This window comes from Haliotis rufescens, unplaced genomic scaffold (genome assembly GCF_023055435.1).
Source record: "Haliotis rufescens isolate VD_foot unplaced genomic scaffold, xgHalRufe1.0.p SCAF_8, whole genome shotgun sequence".
NCBI lineage: Eukaryota > Metazoa > Mollusca > Gastropoda > Lepetellida > Haliotidae > Haliotis > Haliotis rufescens.
In genome coordinates, this window is record NW_025964372.1 from 11,943,047 (window position 1) to 11,966,468 (window position 23,422).

At 41.8% G+C, this 23,422-nt stretch overlaps 1 protein-coding gene and 1 long non-coding RNA gene across 4 annotated transcripts in view; both read right to left on the bottom strand.

The window, feature by feature from the left end:
• LOC124113769 (protein zer-1 homolog) overlaps positions 1-22,616 on the bottom strand; it is a 43,870-nt gene extending 21,254 nt beyond the window's left edge. The window contains exons 1-10 of one of the 2 annotated variants that reach the window (XM_046474287.2): positions 22,525-22,616; positions 18,720-19,527; positions 15,087-15,293; positions 12,794-12,902; positions 10,397-10,540; positions 8,346-8,404; positions 6,796-6,858; positions 6,425-6,479; positions 5,182-5,235; positions 4,184-4,345 (exon numbers count right to left, since the gene is read on the bottom strand). In XM_046474287.2, the coding sequence (XP_046330243.1) occupies positions 4,184-4,345; positions 5,182-5,235; positions 6,425-6,479; positions 6,796-6,858; positions 8,346-8,404; positions 10,397-10,540; positions 12,794-12,902; positions 15,087-15,293; positions 18,720-19,522 (1,656 nt within the window). In that variant the 5' untranslated portion in view covers positions 19,523-19,527; positions 22,525-22,616. Of the gene's footprint in view, positions 1-4,183; positions 4,346-5,181; positions 5,236-6,424; positions 6,480-6,795; positions 6,859-8,345; positions 8,405-10,396; positions 10,541-12,793; positions 12,906-15,086; positions 15,294-18,719; positions 19,528-22,524 lie in introns of both variants that reach the window. The other variant, XM_046474286.2, reaches the window with a different exon arrangement.
• Positions 15-3,919, bottom strand: LOC125376972. Of its 2 annotated transcripts, none has more exons than XR_007219433.1 (3): positions 2,059-3,919; positions 363-1,515; positions 15-181 (listed from the first exon to the last, which is right to left on the bottom strand). It is a non-coding gene; the product is annotated as an uncharacterized LOC125376972 (long non-coding RNA). The 2 variants fall into 2 exon arrangements; XR_007219434.1 differs by having other exon boundaries at positions 15-61; positions 121-1,515.
• Positions 22,617-23,422: the final 806 nt, after the last annotated feature.

Sequence of the window (23,422 nt, forward strand, 5' to 3'; positions counted from 1 at the left end):
CTCTACAGCTCCTAGACTACGCACAATCTCTTTCTCTCTGCCATCCACTTGACTTCCCTACCTCTGTAGCACAAACTGCCCACAATCTCTTTCTCTCTGCCATCCACTTGACTTCCCTACCTCTATAGCTCCTAGACTGCCCACAATCTATTTCTCTCTGCCATCCACTTGACTTCCCTACCTCTGTAGCACAAACTGCCCACAATCTATTTCTCTCTGCCATCCACTTGACTTCCCTACCTCTATAGCTCCTAGACTGCCCACAATCTATTTCTCTCTGCCATCCACTTGACTTCCCTACTTCTATAGCACCTAGACTGCCCTCAATCTATTTCACTCTGCCATCCACTTGACTTCCCTACCTCTATAGCTCCTAGACGGCCCACAATCTATTTCACTCTGCCATACACTTGACTTCCCTACCTCTATTGCTCCTAGACTGCCCACAAACTCTTTCTCTCTGCCATCCACTTGACTTTCCTACCTCTGTAGCACAAACTGCCCACAATCTATTTCTCTCTGCCATCCACTTGACTTCCCTACTTCTATAGCACCTAGACTGCCCTCAATCTATTTCACTCTGCCATCCACTTGACTTCCCTACCTCTATAGCTCCTAGACTGCCCACAATCTATTTCTCTCTGCCATCCACTTGACTTCCCTACTTCTATAGCACCTAGACTGCCCTCAATCTATTTCACTCTGCCATCCACTTGACTTCCCTACCTCTATAGCTCCTAGACTGCCCACAATCTATTTCACTCTGCCATACACTTGACTTCCCTACCTCTATTGCTCCTAGACTGCCCACAAACTCTTTCTCTCTGCCATCCACTTGACTTTCCTACCTCTGTAGCACAAACTGCCCACAATCTATTTCTCTCTGCCATCCACTTGACTTCCCTACCTCTATAGCTCCTAGACTGCCCACAATCTATTTCACTCTGCCATCCACTTGACTTCCCTACCTCTATAGCTCCTAGACTGCCCACAATCTATTTCACTCTGCCATCCACTTGACTTCCCTACCTCTATAGCTCCTAGACTGCCCACAATCTCTTTCTCTCTGCCATCCACTTGACTTCCCTACCTCTATAGCTCCTAGACTGCCCACAATCTATTTCTCTCTGCCATCCACTTGACTTCCCTACCTCTATAGCTCCTAGACTGCCCACAATCTCTTTCTCTCTGCCATCCACTTGACTTCCCTACCTCTATAGCTCCTAGACTGCCCACAATCTATTTCTCTCTGCCATCCACTTGACTTCCCTACCTCTATAGCTCCTAGACTGCCCACAATCTCTTTCTCTCTGCCATCCACTTGACTTCCCTATCTCTATAGCTCCTAGACTACGCACAATCTCTTTCTCTCTGCCATCCACTTGACTTCCCTACCTCTGTAGCACAAACTGCCCACAATCTCTTTCTCTCTGCCATCCACTTGACTTCCCTACCTCTATAGCTCCTAGACTGCCCACAATCTATTTCTCTCTGCCATCCACTTGACTTCCCTACCTCTGTAGCACAAACTGCCAACAATCTATTTCTCTCTGCCATCCACTTGACTTCCCTACCTCTATAGCTCCTAGACTACCCACAATCTATTTCTCTCTGCCATCCACTTGACTTCCCTACTTATATAGCACCTAAACTGCCCTCAATCTATTTCACTCTGCCATCCACTTGACTTCCCTACCTCTATAGCTCCTAGACTGCCCACAATCTATTTCACTCTGCCATCCACTTGACTTCCCTTCCTCTATAGCTCCTAGACTGCCCACAATCTATTTCATTCTGCCATCCACTTGACTTCCCTACCTCTGTAGCACAAACTGCCCACAATCTATGTCTCTCTGCCATCCACTTGACTTCCCTACCTCTATAGCTCCTAGACTGCCCAAAATCTATTTCTCTCTGCCATCCACTTGACTTCCCTACCTCTATAGCTCCTAGACTGCCCACAATCTATTTCACTCTGCCATCCACTTGACTTCCCTACCTCTATAGCACAAACTGCCCACAATCTATGTCTCTCTGCCATCCACTTGACTTCCCTACCTCTATAGCTCCTAGACTGCCCAAAATCTATTTCTCTCTGCCATCCACTTGACTTCCCTACTTCTATAGCTCCTAGACTGCCCACAATCTATTTCTCTCTGCCATACACTTGACTTCCCTACCTCTATAGCTCCTAGACTGCCCACAATCTCTTTCACTCTGCCATCCACTTGACTTCCCTACCTCTATAGCTCCTAGACTGCCCACAATCTATTTCACTCTGCCATCCACTTGACTTCCCTACCTCTATAGCTCCTAGACTGCCCACAATCTCTTTCTCTCTGCCATCCACTTGACTTCCCTACCTCTATAGCTCCTAGACTGCCCACAATCTATTTCATTCTGCCATCCACTTGACTTCCCTACCTCTGTAGCACAAACTGCCCACAATCTCTTTCTCTCTGCCATCCACTTGACTTCCCTACCTCTATAGCTCCTAGACTGCCCACAATCTATTTCTCTCTGCCATACACTTGACTTCCCTATCTCTATAGCTCCTAGACTATGCACAATCTCTTTCTCTCTGCCATCCTCTTGACTTCCCTACCTCTGTAGCACAAAGTGCCCACAATCTATTTCTCTCTGCAATCCACTTGACTTCCCTACCTCTATAGCTCCTAGACTGCCCACAGTCTATTTCTCTCTGCCATCCACTTGACTTCCCTACCTCTATAGCTCCTAGACTGCCCACAATCTCTTTCTCTCTGCCATCCACTTGACTTCCCTATCTCTATTGCTCCTAGACTGCCCACAACCTATTTCATTCTGCCATCCACTTGACTTCCCTACCTCTATAGCTCCTAGAATGCCTACAATCTATTTCACTCTGCTATCCACTTGACTTCCCTACCTCTTTAGCTCCTAGACTGCCCACACCCTATTTCACTCTGCCATCCACTTGACTTCCCTACCTCTATTGCTCCTAGACTGCCCACAATCTCTTTCTCTCTGCCATCCACTTGACTTCCCTACCTCTATAGCTCCTAGACTGCCCACAATCTATTTCTCTCTGCCATCCACTTGACTTCCCTACTTCTATAGCACCTAGACTGCCCTCAATCTATTTCACTCTGCCATCCACTTGACTTCCCTACCTCTATAGCTCCTAGACTGCCCACAATCTATTTCACTCTGCCATACACTTGACTTCCCTACCTCTATTGCTCCTAGACTGCCCACAAACTCTTTCTCTCTGCCATCCACTTGACTTCCCTACCTCTGTAGCACAAACTGCCCACAATCTATTTCTCTCTGCCATCCACTTGACTTCCCTACCTCTATAGCTCCTAGACTGCCCACAATCTCTTTCACTCTGCCATCTACTTGACTTCCCTACCTCTATAGCTCCTAGACTGCCCACAATCTCTTTCACTCTGCCATCCACTTGACTTCCCTACCTCTATAGCTCCTAGACTGCCCACAATCTCTTTCACTCTGCCATCCACTTGACTTCCCTACCTCTATAGCTCCTAGACTGCCCACAATCTATTTCTCTCTGCCATACACTTGACTTCCCTACCTCTATAGCTCCTAGACTGCCCTCAATCTCTTTCTCTCTGCCATCCACTTGACTTCCCTACCTCTATAGCTCCTAGACTGCCCACAATCTATTTCACTCTGCCATCCACTTGACTTCCCTACCTCTATAGCTCCTAGACTGCCCACAATCTCTTTCTCTCTGCCATCCACTTGACTTCCCTACCTCTATAGCTCCTAGACTGCCCACAATCTATTTCATTCTGCCATCCACTTGACTTCCCTACCTCTGTAGCACAAACTGCCCACAATCTATTTCTCTCTGCCATCCACTTGACTTCCCTACCTCTATAGCTCCTAGACTGCCCACAATCTCTTTCTCTCTGCCATCGACTTGACTTTCCTACCTCTATAGCTCCTAGACTGCCCACAATCTCTTTCACTCTGCCATCCACTTGACTTTCCTATCTCTATAGCTCCTAGACTGCCCACAATCTCTTTCACTCTGCCATCCACTTGACTTTCCTATCTCTATAGCTCCTAGACTGCGCACAATCTCTTTCTCTCTGCCATCCACTTGACTTCCCTATCTCTGTAGCACAGACTGCCCAGAATATATTTCTCTCTGCCATCAAATGGACTTCCCTACCTCTATAGCTCCTAGACTTCCCACAATCTCTTTCTCTCTGCCATCAACTTGACATGCCAAGCAGTTGAGGAGGAAGATACCAATGCGATGACTGTAGTCATCTCGTTGAGCTCGCTCTAACATCCGCAGTAGAAAGTTAACCAGCTTCTCATAGCAGTACATCTGGTGTGCAGAAACAACAATGCCACAGCAAAAGTCATGATCTTGTTACATACTCTACAAAACAAAAATCTATCCACCAAATGATGTCAAATGAATGGAGGTGGAGAATCATATCTCCTCCTCTGTATACCTGTCCTCATAACAGTATTGTCATCTGAACATTTGCCAGGGCTTTACCCCTGTGTGAGAGGTATGCATGACAGTATTGTCATCTGAACAATTGCCCGGGCTTTACCCCTGTGTGAGAGGTATGCATGACAGTATTGTCATCTGAACATTTGCCAGGGCTTTACCCGTGTGAGAGGTATGCATGACAGTATTGTCATCTGAACATTTGCCAGGGCTTTACTCGTGTGTGAGAGGTATGCATGACAGTATTGTCATCTGAACATTTGCCAGGGCTTTACCCGTGTGAGAGGTATGCATTACAGTATTGTCATCTGAACATTTGCCAGGGCTTTACCCGTGTGAGAGGTATGCATTACAGTATTGTCATCTGAATATTTGCCAGGGCTTTACCCCTGTGTGAGAGGTATGCATGACAGTATTGTCATCTGAACATTTGCCAGGGCTTTACCCCTGTGTGAGAGGTATGCATTACAGTATTGTCATCTGAACATTTGCCAGGGCTTTACCCGTGTGTGAGAGGTATGCATGACAGTATTGTCATCTGAACATTTGCCAGGGCTTTACCCGTGTGAGAGGTATGCATGACAGTATTGTCATCTGAACATTTGCCAGGGCTTTACCCGTGTGAGAGGTATGCATGACAGTATTGTCATCTGAACATTTGCCAGGGCTTTACCCGGGTGAGAGGTATGCATGACAGTACTCACCACATCATGAGGGATGTTGAAGATTGACAGAGTCAGGCATCCATTTCTCAACATCTGTGCAACAACATAGTGTATTAGTTTATCAGATATGCCTGAATGTGTGCAAAACATAGCGAAGAAATAAATCAGATATATCACAACATCTGAACACGGTAGAGTATGAATATATCAGACATATCTCAATATTTGAACAAGGTGCAGTAAGAATATATCTGTCATATCTCAATATCTGAACAAGGTGCAGTATGAATATATCAGATATATCTCAATATATGAACAAGGTGCAGTATGAATATATCAGATATATCACAACATCTGAACATGGTAGAGTAGGAATATATCAGATATATCTCAATATCTGAACAAGGTGCAGTATGAATATATCAGATATATCTCAATATCTGAAAAAAGGTGCAGTATTAATATATCAGATATATCTCAATATCTGAACAAAGTAGTATGAATATATCAGATATATCTCAATATCTGAACAAGGTGCAGTATGAATATATCAGACATATCTCAATATCTGAAAAAAGGTGCAGTATTAATATATCAGATATATCTCAATATCTGAACAAAGTAGTATGAATATATCAAATATCTCAATATCTGAACAAGGTGCAGTATGAATAGATCAGACATATCTCAATAGCTGAACAAGGTGCAGTATGAATATATCAGACATATCTCAATATCTGAACAGGGTGCAGTATGAATATATCAGATACATCTCAACACCTGAACAAGGTGCAGTATGAATATATCAGATATATCTCAATATCTGAACAAGGTGCAGTATGAATATATCAGATATATCTCAATATCTGAACAAGGTGCAGTATGAATATATCAGATATATCTCAATATCTGAACAAGGTCCAGTATGGATATATCTGTCATATCTCAATATCTGAACAGGGTGCAGTATGAATATATCAGCTACATCTCAACACCTGAACAAGGTGCAGTATGAATATACCAGATATATGTACATCTACACAACATCTTTTAAGAAAATATCAGTTACATCTCCGCAACTGAGCAACATAGTGTTTGAATGTATCATAAGGTATACATAAGGTAGCATTATGAACATCAAACTGAAATTTAAGAATGTGAAACTGCAACTTCTTTTGTGTTGATATGAGGAATGATCATGGCATAACCCTTTATTCTTATTTAACTAATAAACTTACTGTGATGCGATAAGCACAAGGCTTGAGTTCTTCTTGGTACTCACAGTTTGTTCTGTGGGGTATGTCTCCATTGCACGCAGAAGAAGGCTGATAATCTTCCTGAAAACCATCCCTTATGTCAGCCTAATGTACCATACATATACATTCTCTTGGTGTTGGCATATCCCAAGCACAAGTGGTAAATCTTATCTAAAGATATAATCTTTGTTTCATTCAGTTTTACTTCATATAAGGACATACTGTGAAAATAGAACCAGGAGACATGTTCCAGCATTCATTCTATGACGAGACTTGTGACTTTTCTAGTCTGGCATTTTGGATATTTTCCTCAATGAAGTCATGATTCTGAACAATTCAGGACAGTGTGTTTTTGTTGTTTGGTATGTTTGGCCACTACCAGGTGTCAGTGACTCACCTCCTCTGTTTCTGGGTGATGTAGTCCTTCTGCTCCCCCTTGGCAATATAGAACAGTGATGCACTGAAACAACAGTCACTTATCACACAGTGATGCACTGAAAAAACAGTCACTTATCACATAGTGATGCACTGAAACAACAGTCACTTATCACACAGTGATGCACTGAAACAACACAGTCACTTATCACACAGTGATGCACTGAAACAACAGCCACTTATCACACAGTGATGCACTGCAACAACACAGTCACTTATCACACAGTGATGCACTGCAACAACAGTCACTTATCACACTGTGATGCACTAAAACAACAGTCACTTATCACACAGTGATGCGCTGAAACAACATAGTCACTTATCACACAGTGATGCACTGAAACAACAGTCACTTATCACACAGTGATGCACTGAAACAACAGTCACTTATCACATAGTGATGCACTGAAACAACACAGTCACTTATCACACAGTGATGCACTGAAACAACACAGTCACCTATCACACAGTGATGCACTGCAACAACACAGTCACTTATCACACAGTGATGCACTGCAACAACACAGTCACTTATCACACAGTGATGCACTGCAACAACACAGTCATTTATCACACAGTGATGCACTGCAACAACACAGTCACTTATCACACAGTGACGCACTGCAACAACATTGTCACTTATCACACAGTGATGCACTGAAACAACAGCCACTTATCACACAGTGATGCACTGCAACAACACAGTCACTAATCACACAGTGATGCACTGCAACAACACAGTCACTTATCACACAGTGATGCACTGCAACAACACAGTCACTTATCACACAGTGATGCACTGCAACAACACAGTCATTTATCACACAGTGATGCACTGCAACAACACAGTCACTTATCAGACAGTGTCGCACAATTTTTGGTAAAAAATGAGAATATATTGATTTTGAATTTTTTTCCTAGTGATATTCAAAAGGACATAGATAGTATTTGAGTCCTCTGTTAGCATAGTGTGGGGGGGAGGCAAGGCATTAACATTCATCAAGATGGTAAAACCCATCAAGACAGCAATAAGTATATCATTTGAAAGGGAATTATCCCAGAATTAGTCATTCATATTCCCATACTTCTATCTAATACCAGATATACAGTATCTAACTGCCAAATGGCTCCAGACACCCAGGGTGAGGCTATTACTCAGCATATTTATATGAGGGAAGTGTCATGCTCATGCTCTGCTTGATACCCGAGGATGAATTCAACTTAGTCCTTCCTGATGATTACTTGTCTTGATAAATATGTAAATGTCACCTGGTCCCTGGCTGGGTCAGTCTGGTTTTATATATATATCCAGACACATCCAGACACATCCAGACACATCCAGAGTGACCCAGTCAGGGACCAGGTGACATGTATACCCATGAACACTACTTATGCACAACAGGGAGAGGAACACCCTTTGTAATTTACACTGGGCCATCACAAACTTCCAGCTCTCTGAGCTTTGTCGTTTCAGAGTATTCGGTGCTGGTGAGGTAAAGCTGTGCACCTTACCTGCCAACAATCTGCACCTGTTTGTCCCACAGGTGGCGCTTCATTCCAGCCAAGATGGCCTGAAACATCACATTCTTCCATCAATCATATGGAGATGAATAAGAGCCAGTAATATTTGTAGCAACTGATCAAATGGCTCGATATCTGTTTGGGATGGCCACCACCTGTCATGTCATAATTCATAACTTCAGCAAATAAGGTGATGATCTACTTCATATTGAAGTTTGACACCTTTTAATATATATTCTGAGGCACATTAGGTATGAGGTTTCAACATACAGTCAAGTCTCGTTAATCCGACACTCGTTAATCCGACACTCGGCTTTATCCGACACAAATGATGGGAACCGATTGATTCAGTGCTATTTAGTCCCGTTAATCCGACATTCTCGCACTCCGACTCCGACACACCTAATTTGCAACGAATTACCGAAATCACTCATTAATCAGTCTCGTTAATCCGACACAGTGATCAGCGTACTCCGTGGTCATCTGCCCGCGAGTACACAGCCAGTGTTTTGACACGCACTGGCTGCAGAGATTAACTTAACAATTAACAGGAAAAACTATTCAAACCTGTATGTACAAAGCTATACAAATGTAGTTTACAAATTGAAGCCAGATTAATGTGCATGAAGCCAGTTTTAAATACGAACAGGTATATAAAACATGGTCGACTCACCATGGTTGACTGGTATGTAAACAAGAAAGCATGGATGACTTCATTAATATTCAAAGCCTGGCTACTGATCTTGGATCGCCAAATGCGATTGGAGCAATGCCACGTGGTATTGCTGTTGGACAACGCCCCAATGCTACTGTCGACATAACTAATATGAAATGTCACTTTTTGCCACCAAACACCACTTCGCACATTCAGCCACTAGATGCCGGGATCATAAAGAATTTCAAGCTTTATTATAAGAAACAGCAAATGAAATTACACCTCGCAACCACAAGCCCTAGACGTCAAGCGAGCAGGGGAGAAATGTGCCTTCAAAATGTTAGAAACAGAAAACACTGACAGACTATTTTAAGTAGATGAAGCAAGTTGTTAAGACAGTAGCACTTGCATTTACACAAGGAAACGTGTGTCGTTGATGTGATAAATTCAGTGAGTAATGTCTCTATTGTTATGTATAAATGGGAAAATTATTATTATTTTTGCACTGTCATTAATTATAAATTAAGGAACGAATGAATAAACAACATAACAATATTAATATTTCGTTTTTAATGATTTTATTACAAGGTACACACGGTTATTATCTATCGTGAAGACGTCCGATTTTCGATCACAAATCAATTAATTTCGTTAATCCGACATACTCGTTAATCCGACACAATCATGTGCAACCAACGATGTCGGATTAACGAGACTTGACAAATAAGGTGATGATCTACTTCATATTGAAGTTTGACACCTTTTAATATATATTCTGAGGCACATTAGGTATGAGGTTTCAACATATATGTCGTAAGTTCACAGTTGAGGAGTGAGTGAGTGAGTATGGTTTTACGCCGCTTTTAGCATTATTCCAGCAATATCACGGCAGGGGACACCAGAAATGGGCTTCACACACTGTACCCATGGGAATCAAACCCGGTTCATTGGTGTGACGAGTGAACGCTTTAACCCCTAGGCTACCCGACCGCCCCTCACAGTTGAGGAAACAAAATCAGCTGGTAGTCAACTATTAACATGATAAGCAGATCTTCATAAACAATCGTGATAGACTGACTGACACACAATGAAAACACATAATCAAATTTAACTCAAGCATCAGACAAGAGCTACTTTTGTGTAAAAGTCCAACTCAAAACACAAATGAGATTTGAACGACAACATTGTTGCATTTGATTATCTCATGCCTAAATACATAACTTGATTTGATCTTTGAGGCCATTTTGACCAATATTACAAAAATCAGATGTGTTTTCAAAGTATGTCACTATATATCCCTAACATATCACAAACATAACTATGCAATGAACATAAGAACACATAGGAATGTGGCATTACATTTACCTGTACCTCTGGGTCACCTTACCTCAAGAACTGCACACTGTCTGTTGACAGCAAAATTACGGAAGAGATGGAAGAGACTGTTTAGCGCCTTGATGAGCAGACCGCATCTGTCCTGGTACACCTGCAGGGACAGTAGAACCTGCTCCTCATCACTCTCACCGCTCACCTGTAACACCAGCATCCGCACACTGCATGATCACCCTACACAACACCTGTCCTGGTTCACCTGTAACACCAGCATCCGCACACTGCATGATCACCCTACACAACAACTGTCCTGGTTCACCTGTAACACCAGCATCCGCACACTGCATGATCACCCTACACAACACCTGTCCTGGTTCACCTGTAACACCAGCATCCGCACACTGCATGATCACCCTACACAACAACTGTCCTGGTTCACCTGTAACACCAGCATCCGCACACTGCATGATCACCCTACACAACACCTGTCCTGGTTCACCTGTAACACCAGCATCCGCACACTGCATGATCACCCTACACAACACCTGTCCTGGTTCACCTGTAACACCAGCATCCGCACACTGCATGATCACCCTACACAACACCTGTCCTGGTTCACCTGCAACACCAGCATCCGCACACTGCATGATCACCCTACACAACACCTGTCCTGGTTCACCTGTAACACCAGCATCCGCACACTGCATGATCACCCTACACAACACCTGTCCTGTTTCACCTGTAACACCAGCATCCGCACACTGCATGATCACCCTACACAACACCTGTCCTGGTTCACCCGCAACACCAGCATCCGCACACTGCATGATCACCCTACACAACACCTGTCCTGTTTCACCTGTAACACCAGCATCCGCACACTGCATGATCACCCTACACAACAACTGTCCTGGTTCACCTGTAACACCAGCATCCGCACACTGCATGATCACCCTACACAACACCTGTCCTGGTTCACCTGTAACACCAGCATCCGCACACTGCATGATCACCCTACACAACACCTGTCCTGTTTCACCTGTAACACCAGCATCCGCACACTGCATGATCACCCTACACAACAACTGTCCTGGTTCACCTGTAACACCAGCATCCGCACACTGCATGATCACCCTACACAACACCTGTCCTGGTTCACCTGTAACACCAGCACCCATTGGAGGTTTAAAGTGTATCAGAATATTTTAAGATGCACAAGGCTTTATTGCAATATGTATCACGATATATTGTATAATTCTAAATTTTAAATTCAGAAGCAATTTGAAACACCAGTGTTTGAACTGAAGTGCATACCCTTTTTCCAGTTTATCCTACTATATGCTAGAATGTATAGTTCTGTAGTTGTATATATATTCAGCAATGGCATTAATGCACAGTTTGATACTATTTACCATTATTACTGCATAACGCATTCGCCTTTAAGTGTAAGTTAAGTGCTACTATTTGTGTGAAAATAGTCAAATGAAAGATTGTACGAAGGGACAATAATATAGGTATCAGCTGACATTACTCTTACTTCATCTTCCCGAAGCAAGCGTGTCCACTAGCCTATATCAAAGTCTAGTATCTACCCTTGCCACACCAAGGCCACTTTCCTTGGCGCGACCCTGGTGCCACCTCACGTAGATCACGTGTTGTGCCCTGTGTAATGAAAATGCGATATCCAATCAGATTGCTGTTCTTATCTTACTTAGCTTCACAAAGATCTAGTTGACCTAGTCATCCCTGACACAAAAACATAAGCATTCGTTGGGGGTTGAAAAGATGAAAAAGACGTGGCAACAAAGATAGGCAGTGGTAAATCACGTTCATACGAAGGTGTACCAGTCATGGATGTTGATTTTGTGAAGGTTCTCTGATTGGATTATCGATATGTGCGATAGTCCAATCATATTTAGCACAGGAAAGTGGGCTTGATGTGGCAAGGTGGAAACAAGTCTTTGATAAAAAGTCAAATGGACGCACTTGCCTCGGGAAGATGCTCTTACTATAACAATGTCATTTAGTTCAGTAGAAATTTATACAAAAGCACATTCAATTTTGTTTGTATACATGCAGCAAGCAGGCCATCGCAGATGTTACATCAGTAAATGTTGGACAATCTCAAATAAAGTTATCTGTTACATATGCTTGTCAGGAGTCTTGTGCTCACTAGACTGGACTACTGCAATAGTCTACACTGTTACATATGCTTGTCAGAAGTCTTGTGCTCACTAGACTGGACTACTACAATAGTCTACACTGTTACATATGCTTGTCAGAAGTCTTGTGCTCACTAGACTGGACTACTGCAGAAGTCTACACTGTTACATATGTCGGGGGGATCAAAAATGTAAAAGTGTAAGAAATACAGATAATGGACATCCTTAAATGACACAAGGTCACTTAAACCCCGGGAGGAAACAGAAATAAAAGACAGACCACTGCTCACCCGTTTGGCAGGTATATTTTTTCTGTAGCAGGCATCATGGGCACATCCAAAGAGACCCAGAAACTCCAGAGTCCGTCCCTCTAGTCCGGGGATACTACATGTAACGGCACTGCTGCAACATATGACATGACTCTACAACACCAGCTGCAACATAGAATGGACTCTACACCACCTGCTGCAACATATAATGGACTCTACAACACCACCTGCAACATATAATGGACGCTACAACACCACCTGCAACATATGACATGACTCTACAACACCACCTGCAACATATAATGGACTCTAAAACACCACCTGCAACATATAATGGGCTCTACAACACAAGCTGCAACATATAATGGACTCTACAACACCACCTGCAACATATGACATGACTCTACAAAACCAGCTGCAACATATAATGGACTCTACAACACCACCTGCAACATGTAATGGACTCTACAACACCACCTGCAACATATAATGGACTCTACAACACCAGCTGCAACATATAATGGACTCTACAACACCACCTGCAACATATGACATGACTCTACAACACCACCTGCAACATATGACATGACTCTACAAAACCAGCTGCAACATATAATGGATTTTACAACACCAGCTGCAACACATAATGGATTTTACAACACCAGCTGCAACATATAATGGGATTTCAACACCAGCTGCAACATATAATGGACTCTACAACACCAGCTGCAACATATAATGGGATTTCAACACCAGCTGCAACATATAATGGACTCTACAACACCAGCTGCAACATATAATGGACTCTACAACACCAGCTGCAACATATAATGGACTCTACAACACCACCTGCAACATATAATGGACCCTACAACACCAGCTGCAACATATAATGGACTCTACAACACCAGCTGCAACATATAATGGACTCTACAACACCACCTGCAACATATAATGGACCCTACAACACCACCTGCAACATATAATGGACTCTACAACACCAGCTGCAACATATAATGGACTCTACAACACCACCTGCAACATGTAATGGACTCTACAACACCACCTGCAACATATAATGGACTCTACAACACCACCTGCAACATGTAATGGACTCTACAACACCACCTGCAACATATAATGGACTCTACAACACCACCTGCAACATGTAATGGGCTCTACAACACCACCTGCAACATATAATGGACTCTACAACACCAGCTGCAACATATAATGGACTCTACAACACCACCTGCAACATATGACATGACTCTACAACACCACCTGCAACATATGACATGACTCAACAACACCAGCTGCAACATATAATGGATTTTACAACACCAGCTGCAACACATAATGGATTTTACAACACCAGCTGCAACATATAATGGGATTTCAACACCAGCTGCAACATATAATGGACTCTACAACACCAGCTGCAACATATAATGGACTCTACAACACCAGCTGCAACATATAATGGACTCTACAACACCACCTGCAACATATAATGGACCCTACAACACCAGCTGCAACATATAATGGACTCTACAACACCAGCTGCAACATATAATGGACTCTACAACACCACCTGCAACATATAATGGACCCTACAACACCACCTGCAACATATAATGGACTCTACAACACCAGCTGCAACATATAATGGACTCTACAACACCACCTGCAACATATAATGGACCCTACAACACCAGCTGCAACATATAATGAACTCTACAACAGCTGCAACATATAATGGACCCTACAACACCAGCTGCAACATATAATGAACTCTACAACAGCTGCAACATATAATGGACTCTACACCACCTGCTGCAAGTTAAAACATGACCACTGACTACAGTTTTCACAGTCATTACACCACACTGACCAACTGCCATTTTTCTGCTGAGCTCACGTCTTGGCATGGCACATGCACATCACCAACACATTCTTTGCTTGCATTATTTGGTCACAGTAATTGCAGCCGTAAGTTTACAATCAGTCAGCAATAGTTGAGACTTTTCTTCATTCATGGCTTCATGAAACATGAGTTCCCTTATCTTTTTACAACTGTATACATTTTATTTCATTCTGAAACAAATGGCTGAGTAATAGCCACAAAAAGGTTTTTGAATATTTGGTGAACCAAAAATGAACAATATGCAATTAGCTCCTCATATTACAAATTGACAAATTTATGTGCGAGCCAAAATCTTTCTGACATAAATTATTAGTCAAGTCTTATCCTTTGTAAACCAGTTTTTTGATTTGACACCTAAATGTGTGCAGGTATGAAATGTGTATTAACCTGTCCATGTGTTGTGTGTCCTCCCCGTGCTGGTTCCTGCTCGGTCTGAATGACTGGATCTCAGCCTTCTCAAACCCAGCCAAGTTGGTGCCTGAGATGTCAAGTGATGTGAGACGAGGGAGGCCGGCAACTAACTGCTGGAGATACTGTTCGGGGCGGGGGTACATCACAGGAGTCTCACACTGGCCTTGAGATACATCCAGGTGTCTAAAACAACATATACAATTATGACTGTAACTACTGTAAGCATGGTAAAGATGAAAACTTATTTCAGGTGTATCATGGAGATATACAACACAGGTGTGATGACATCATGATGGAGATATACAACACAGGTGTGATGACATGATCATGGAGATATACAACACAGGTGTGATGACATCATGATGGAGATATACAACACAAGTGTGATGACATGATCATGGAGATATACAACACAAGTGTGATGACATGATCATGGAGATATACAACACAGGTGTGATGACATCATGATGGAGATATACAACACAAGTGTGATGACATCATGATGGAGATATACAACACAGGTGTGATGACATCATGATGGAGATATACAACACAGGTGTGATGACATCATGATGGAGATATACAACACAAGTGTGATGACATGATCATGGAGATATACAACACAAGTGTGATGACATGATCATGGAGATATACAACACAAGTGTGATGACATGATCATGGAGATATACAACACAAGTGTGATGACATGATCATGGAGAGCTACAACACAGGTGTGATGACATCATGATGGAGATATACAACACAAGTGTGATGACATCATGATGGAGATATACAACACAGGTGTGATGACATCATGATGGAGATATACAACACAAGTGTGATGACATGATCATGGAGATATACAACACAAGTGTGATGACATGATCATGGAGATATACAACACAAGTGTGATGACATGATCATGGAGAGCTACAACACAGGTGTGATGACATCATGATGGAGATATACAACACAAGTGTGATGACATGATCATGGAGATATACAACACAAGTGTGATGACATGATCATGGAGATATACAACACAAGTGTGATGACATCATCATGGAGAGATACAACACAGGTGTGATGACATCATGATGGAGATATACAACACAAGTGTGATGACATGATCATGGAGATATACAACACAAGTGTGATGACATGATCATGGAGATATACAACACAAGTGTGATGACATCAGTATGGAGATATACAACACAGGTGTGATGACATCAGTGTGGAGATATACAACACAAGTGGGATGACATCATGATGGAGATATACAACACAAGTGTGATGACATCATGATGGAGATATACAACACAGGTGTGATGACATCAGTGTGGAGATATACAACACAAGTGGGATGACATCATGATGGAGATATACAACACAAGTGTGATGACATCATGATGGAGATATACAACACAGGTGTGATGACATCATGATAGAGATATACAACACAAGTGTGATGACATCATGATGGAGATATACAACACAAGTGTGATGACATCATGATGGAGATATACAACACAAGTGTGATGACATGATCATGGAGATATACAACACAAGTGTGATGACATCATGATGGAGACATACAACACAAGTGTGATGACATCAGTGTGGAGATACTACACAAGTGTGAAGACATCAGTGTGGAGATATACAACACAAGTGTGATGACATCATGATGGAGATATACAACACAAGTGTGATGACATCATCATGGAGATATACAACACAAGTGTAATGACATCAGTATGGAGATATACAACACAAGTGTGATGACATCATCATGGAGATAAACAACACAAGTGTGATGACATCATGATGGAGATATACAACACAGGTGTGATGACATCATGATGGAGATATACAACACAGGTGTGATGACATCAGTGTGGAGATATACAACACAAGTGTGATGACATCATGATGGAGATATACAACACAAGTGTGATGACATCATGATGGAGATATACAACACAGGTGTGATGACATCATGATGGAGATATACAACACAGGTGTGATGACATCAGTATGGAGATATACAACACACGTTAGATGACACCAGTATGGAGATAAACAACACAGGTGTGATGACATCATGATGGAGATATACAACACAAGTGTGATGACATCATGATGGAGATATACAACACAAATGTGATGACATCAGTATGGAGATATACAACACAAGTGTGATGACATCATCATGGAGATATACAACACAAGTGTGATGACATCATCATGGAGATATAAAACACAAGTGTGATGACATCAGTATGGAGATATACAACACAAGTGTGATGACATCAGTGTGGAGATATACAACACAAGTGTGATGACATCATGATGGAGATATAAAACACAAGTGTGATGACATCATGATGGAGATATACAACACAAGTGTGATGACATCATGATGGAGATATACAACAAAGGTGTGATGACATCAGTGGGGAGATATACAACACAAGTATGATGACATCAGTATGGAAATATACAACACAGGTGTGATGACATCAGTGTGGAGATATACAACACAGGTGCGATGACATCATGATGGAGATATACAACACAAGTGTGATGACATCAGTGTGGAGATACTACACAGGTGTGATGACATCAGTATGGAGATATACAACACAAGTGTGATGATATCAGTGTGGAGATACTACACAGGTGTGATGACATCAGTATGGAGATATACAACACAGGTGTGATGACATCAGTGTGGAGATACTACACAAGTGTGATGACATGATCATGGAGATATACAACACAAGTGTGATGACATCAGTGTGGAGATACTACACAGGTGTGATGACATCATTGTGGAGATATACAACACAAGTGTGATGACATCAGTGTGGAGATACTACACAGGTGTGATGACATCATTGTGGAGATATACAACACAGGTGTGAAGACATCATGATGGAGATATACAACACAGGTGTGATGACATCAGTATGGAGATATACAACACAGGTGTGATGACATCAGTATGGAGATATACAACACAGGTGTGATGACATCATGATGGAGAGATACAACACAAGTGTGATGACATCATGATGGAGATATACAACACAGGTGTGATGACATCATGATGGAGATATACAACACAAGTGTGATGACATCATGATGGAGATATACAACACAAGTGTGATGACATCAGTATGGAGATATACAACACAAGTGTGATGACATCAGTGTGGAGATATACAACACAAGTGTGATGACATCAGTATGGAGATATACAACACAGGTGTGATGACATCAGTATGGAGATATACAACACAAGTGTGATGACATCGTGATGGAGATATACAACACAAGTGTGATGACATCAGTATGGAGATATACAACACAAGTGTGATGACATCAGTGTGGAGATATACAACACAAGTGTGATGACATCAGTATGGAGATATACAACACAAGTGTGTTGACATCATGATGGAGATATACAACACACATTGAACACACACACACACACAATCTCTCAAACAGGAATTACTGAGGGCCTATTCTGTCCCAGAACTTCCCCAGGCCCATAAATTTAATTGGTCCTACTTATGATAATGACATTTCTGTACTTACTTCAGCTGTTTGAGTTGGCACAAACTGTCAATAACCGCATCCAAGTCGTGGATGTAGACATCCGCAAGGCTGAGTGACATCAGGTGCTGTAAGCACTGGAAGTGGGGGAAGGTTTCTGTTGCAACATTACACTGAGTGAGGTCCAAGTGAGTCAGCAGCTTACACCAGCGGAATATATCATGTAGCTGTAAGGTTCCATCATGCCAGTTCTCTTCCAACTGGAAATCTCTCATGCACAATTTACGGAGGTGTGGACACTTCAATATTGGGTCATCATTTTTCTCAACATTTGCTGACGGTTCCCCATCAGAATCTGCTTCACTCTGTGTAGCAAAAATAGAATCTCCATCTCTAACGCCCTCAAACATATATGTGATGCTCTCTAACCGTAGTGATCGTAGGGTTTTCCCCATTGCATTGATGAATGGGATGCAGTCAGAGGACAGTCTTGTACAACAAGACAGGTCGAGTTCAGCAATAGGTTGATCTTTCACTAGACCTAGTCCACAGTCAGTCACATTAGAATTTGCTAAAGTTACCCGACTGAGTTGTGTCCCTCGAGTGTTACTGAATATGTTGAGGAAGCCATCTGCATTGCAGTGTACATGATCCACATGCTCCATGTAAAAGTCAAATATCTTATCACAGATTGTTTTAGGCAGGGACACTCCTGGGAAGAGGGTACACTTTGTGGTGTGATCTGTGGTTGTGGTGTGGTGTGTGAAGGTCTCCAGGTGCTCCACACAGTACTGGACACACAGGTCCTCCAGTGAGGCCGGCATGTTGCGAGGCCAACTCTCCATCCTGCCTGTAAACCAGAAGACATCTGCTGCACATAAATCAAGTAGAAGCCTAGCTTCAAACATCATTGCAGTGACTGACACAAAATCTGGTCCCAGGTCCGAGTCTAGCTGAGCACGTTCAAGTTAAATTTGAACAAAATACTATGCATCCCGTTACATGACTTTTGTTGACTGAGGAGTATGTAGCAGGACCAAATAGTCACATGGACAAGGTGTCCGACCTCGGATCAGAAGGTCCGTGGTTCGAATTCCATAGCGTGACTCAGACATTTTATGGCCACTACTCCAGCATGAAAAGAGACTAGGTATTTTGGTGGAAACAGCAGAATGTTCCAGTGGAAATGTACCAGTGCACACTTAAACTAGCTGTGTCATAAGCTAGCAGAAATATTTAAATAACATAATTGATTAGAATTCTTAAAAGCATTTTTAGAGACACTATTGCAGAATTATACAAACAACATATATGCTTTATAAACCCCGGAGAGGGTGGTGGTGGGGGTGGGCAACATTGCTGGGTAGAAACTCAAAACAACCAAGCATTTTTTATGTTATTCCACACCAAATATTCCAAGATCTTTAACATGCTGAGTGGTATTAAGAAGTTAATCTGTAACTGATGACAAGAACAAATTTGAAGATCTTGACTTAGCAATAGTCAAGAGTGTGTTGGGTTTAACGCTGCTTTTAACAGTATTCCGATTATATCGCGGCGTGTCAGCTTAATGTGGGAGGAAGGCCCGAAGTGATGCAGGTCTCAGACGTTTACCACTTCAGTGAAACCCACGAGGACGGGTATGGTGCTGACAAACCTAGAAACATAATCGGGTCAACCGGGATTCGAACCCACAATCATAGGTTTCTGGCGTGCCCAAAGGACGCAACTCTGCACAGCGAATCGCGGCGCCTTAGACGACTGGGTCACCCGTGCCCCCTTTTTGTCAAGAATTTTGTAAATTGAAAACATAGCCTTCTGACATAAACATGATAAAGGAACATAATATTCCATGCTGTTGTTGCATCATTGAATGAAAAGCTTGGATAAAATCTTCTGAGATCTATTACAAACCAGAGCTGTTGACAATACGACCAAATTTGGCACAGGTACTACAAGAACGTACCTAGGAAAATATTGTATTACACTTGTTCAAATCATCATATGTATTTTTGCATCTGACTCCCCATACATGTTTTTCAGTATATTTCTCCAAAATATGATTTCAGAACTACATTAGCAAACCAACAACAAAATCAGGCCTACCTTTAGAATACAGTACCACAAACTTTTCAAACATGTGACAACACCCTATGACGTAATTTGTAGTATTTTGTTGCCATTCACACTGGCAAAACAATGCCCTGTGATGTCAGTGGTGATCCTCCCAGTGATCTATCATCTCTATACGCAATGTCATTAAACACGCCCAGCGATGTTGAGAGTTTTGAATATTTGTTTACTAAATAAAGTCTGTGGGGGCGCATTTTATAGCAAGCGCTAGTTAATGAAAGCACTTTTATTTTCAATACATTTTTTTTTTTTTTTTTTTTTTGTAATTCAAGTGGCTAAAATGGTTATAAATGGGAACTATTATACATATAGTATTTGTTTCTGGTTCATTTATTTTCATCATGCACAAGAATGCAGTTTATTAGATAAATTATATTGGCGCTGAACACATCCAAATGTCGCCAGTGTTAGGGTAGGTTACCCCATACCTTATGCTCAGCCCTTGGATCCCCTTTACGATCAATCCACCCTTTACGATCATTAGGGTTAGGTACCCGTTTAGTGGCTATTATAGATTCTACAGCGGCTCCTAATATTCTTCACACAAAACCGTCGAGAAAACAGGATGAAACTGGAAACTGTCCTGGAACATTCAAACTAGCCACTTTCAACTGCTACATTTTTTCAGTACTGATTCAAAGCAAACTTACCCTTGTGTTGTGACTACCCATGCTCATGCCTCCCACGTTCCTTACTATTATCCACATCATCCTTACAGTGTTCCCTACCATACGTTTCTGTCACAAAAATCACCCGACCAATTATTAAATACCATGTCATTCATGAGTACCCGCGTGTTCGACGTCTGACGCTTGGAGCTGTTATCAGTTTGTGCCATATTGGCTCATTCCTCACCACTCGGTATCTTGTAGATTACGCAATGGGGTGAGTGTGATCATTCGTAAGTGTCCGTAGACTAAAGTCACGAGACACCATGCCCACCCGTAACCTTCGTAAGTGTCCGTCACCTATTCGACCCTTTTCGTTCAGTTCAGTAAAGTCGTAGGCATGACTAGGTAAATTTGCACTTTGTTTCACATTGTGGATGTAGCTCAGTCGGTTAGCTGTCGGGCAAACAATCAGAAGGTCGCGAGTTCGCATCAGACAGATTCTGACAAAAACTGGCTGCTTGTCTTTGTGACATGTGACCTACGGCAGAGATCATCCTCACGAGAAGTTGTGGTACTGTATTCTAAAGGTGCTCCCAAAATCTTATTGTCGTAGATCCACTTATTGTGTTGTAGATTAACCGGGAAACTGAACAACATTTTATGAACTTGTTTAATCCTCTGCACCAGACTCTTATAGGCTAAGTACAGCCCACAAAACGTGACACTAGGCTAAGTATAACTTACAAAACATGACACTGTTGGGGGTTATGAATTAGCATCATAAACCGATTTTCAGTACAGAAAACACCATTCGACTAGGCCCTACAACTTAAATAATCAATTGTTCCTTGATTTATTTTTTACGGAACGAATGCCTGCTACTGTCGGATAATGTGTGATTATCGTGCGGATATGTTTATGTCTCTGGATTAATTCTTACAGCACTTTGGTACTTGTCACAAAGTTAATGACTGACCGAGCAAGTTTTAACGTAAGGATTCAGAAAATACCAAATATTAGGATAGTATTACAATCACGTCTTTTATCATCACAGAGGCAGGCGTGTATGAAAGATATGAGAGTGGTACACTTTATCCTGATACCTAGTAATTGATGATTATCAGCTAAAATCCATTTGACACAAGGACATAAAGGTCTGTGTTGTCGTATGCCAATAGCCGGAAGTTGATGAAGGTCGAGGTCGGACGGGGAGGTAATAGCGATGGCACTCAAAACGGACCAGGTCCGAAATGGGCCTGTGTTAAAACGGAAAATATATTCACACAAGATAAACATATTCACGTAGGTTATGTTCCATCTAAGTACTTGTCCAAGATACGAAATAGCTGTTGGGGTCGTTATCAGAAGACTGTATATCATCCAACCTCATGGCCATCCGACTATGTTATGTCTAGAGGCACACAGGAACCACATAGCTCTTTCTTCAACAGATCTTTTCTTACGGAATAACGTTTCATTATTCTATCAATATAATCTCCATCCGAATATATGGGGAAACTGCTAAGATAGTACAGGCGGGAGAACCAGAAATAAATGCCCAAACTGTGAACATGGTTAAGAGAGTAGATTCCAGAACGAATAGCCAAACTTCCGTGAATGTTGTATTTATTACTTGTTAGGGTCTTGCTATTATGATGCGGTTACATACGTAATTACTAATTAACAGTAGTGAAAACATTTGTGTTGTTTTTTTGTTTGTTTTATGATTAGGCCTGTAATTTGTCTCTTAATTTGTATCACATATATAACAGAATTGTATGAGTTATTTCCAAACAACATCGACAGTGAGAGCAGGATGTTACTAGCCTCGTCTAAGAAAATTATCACAGGGATTGATGTCAAAGATTCACTGTTTCAAATCTTAAATCATACATTACACTAATTAATAGGTTCTTTGAAGCCAGGGTTCCTTTGAACGGACACATTTAATTATTAATGATGAGAAAATTGTAAATGAAGTAAAATCAGAAGTGGCTGCCC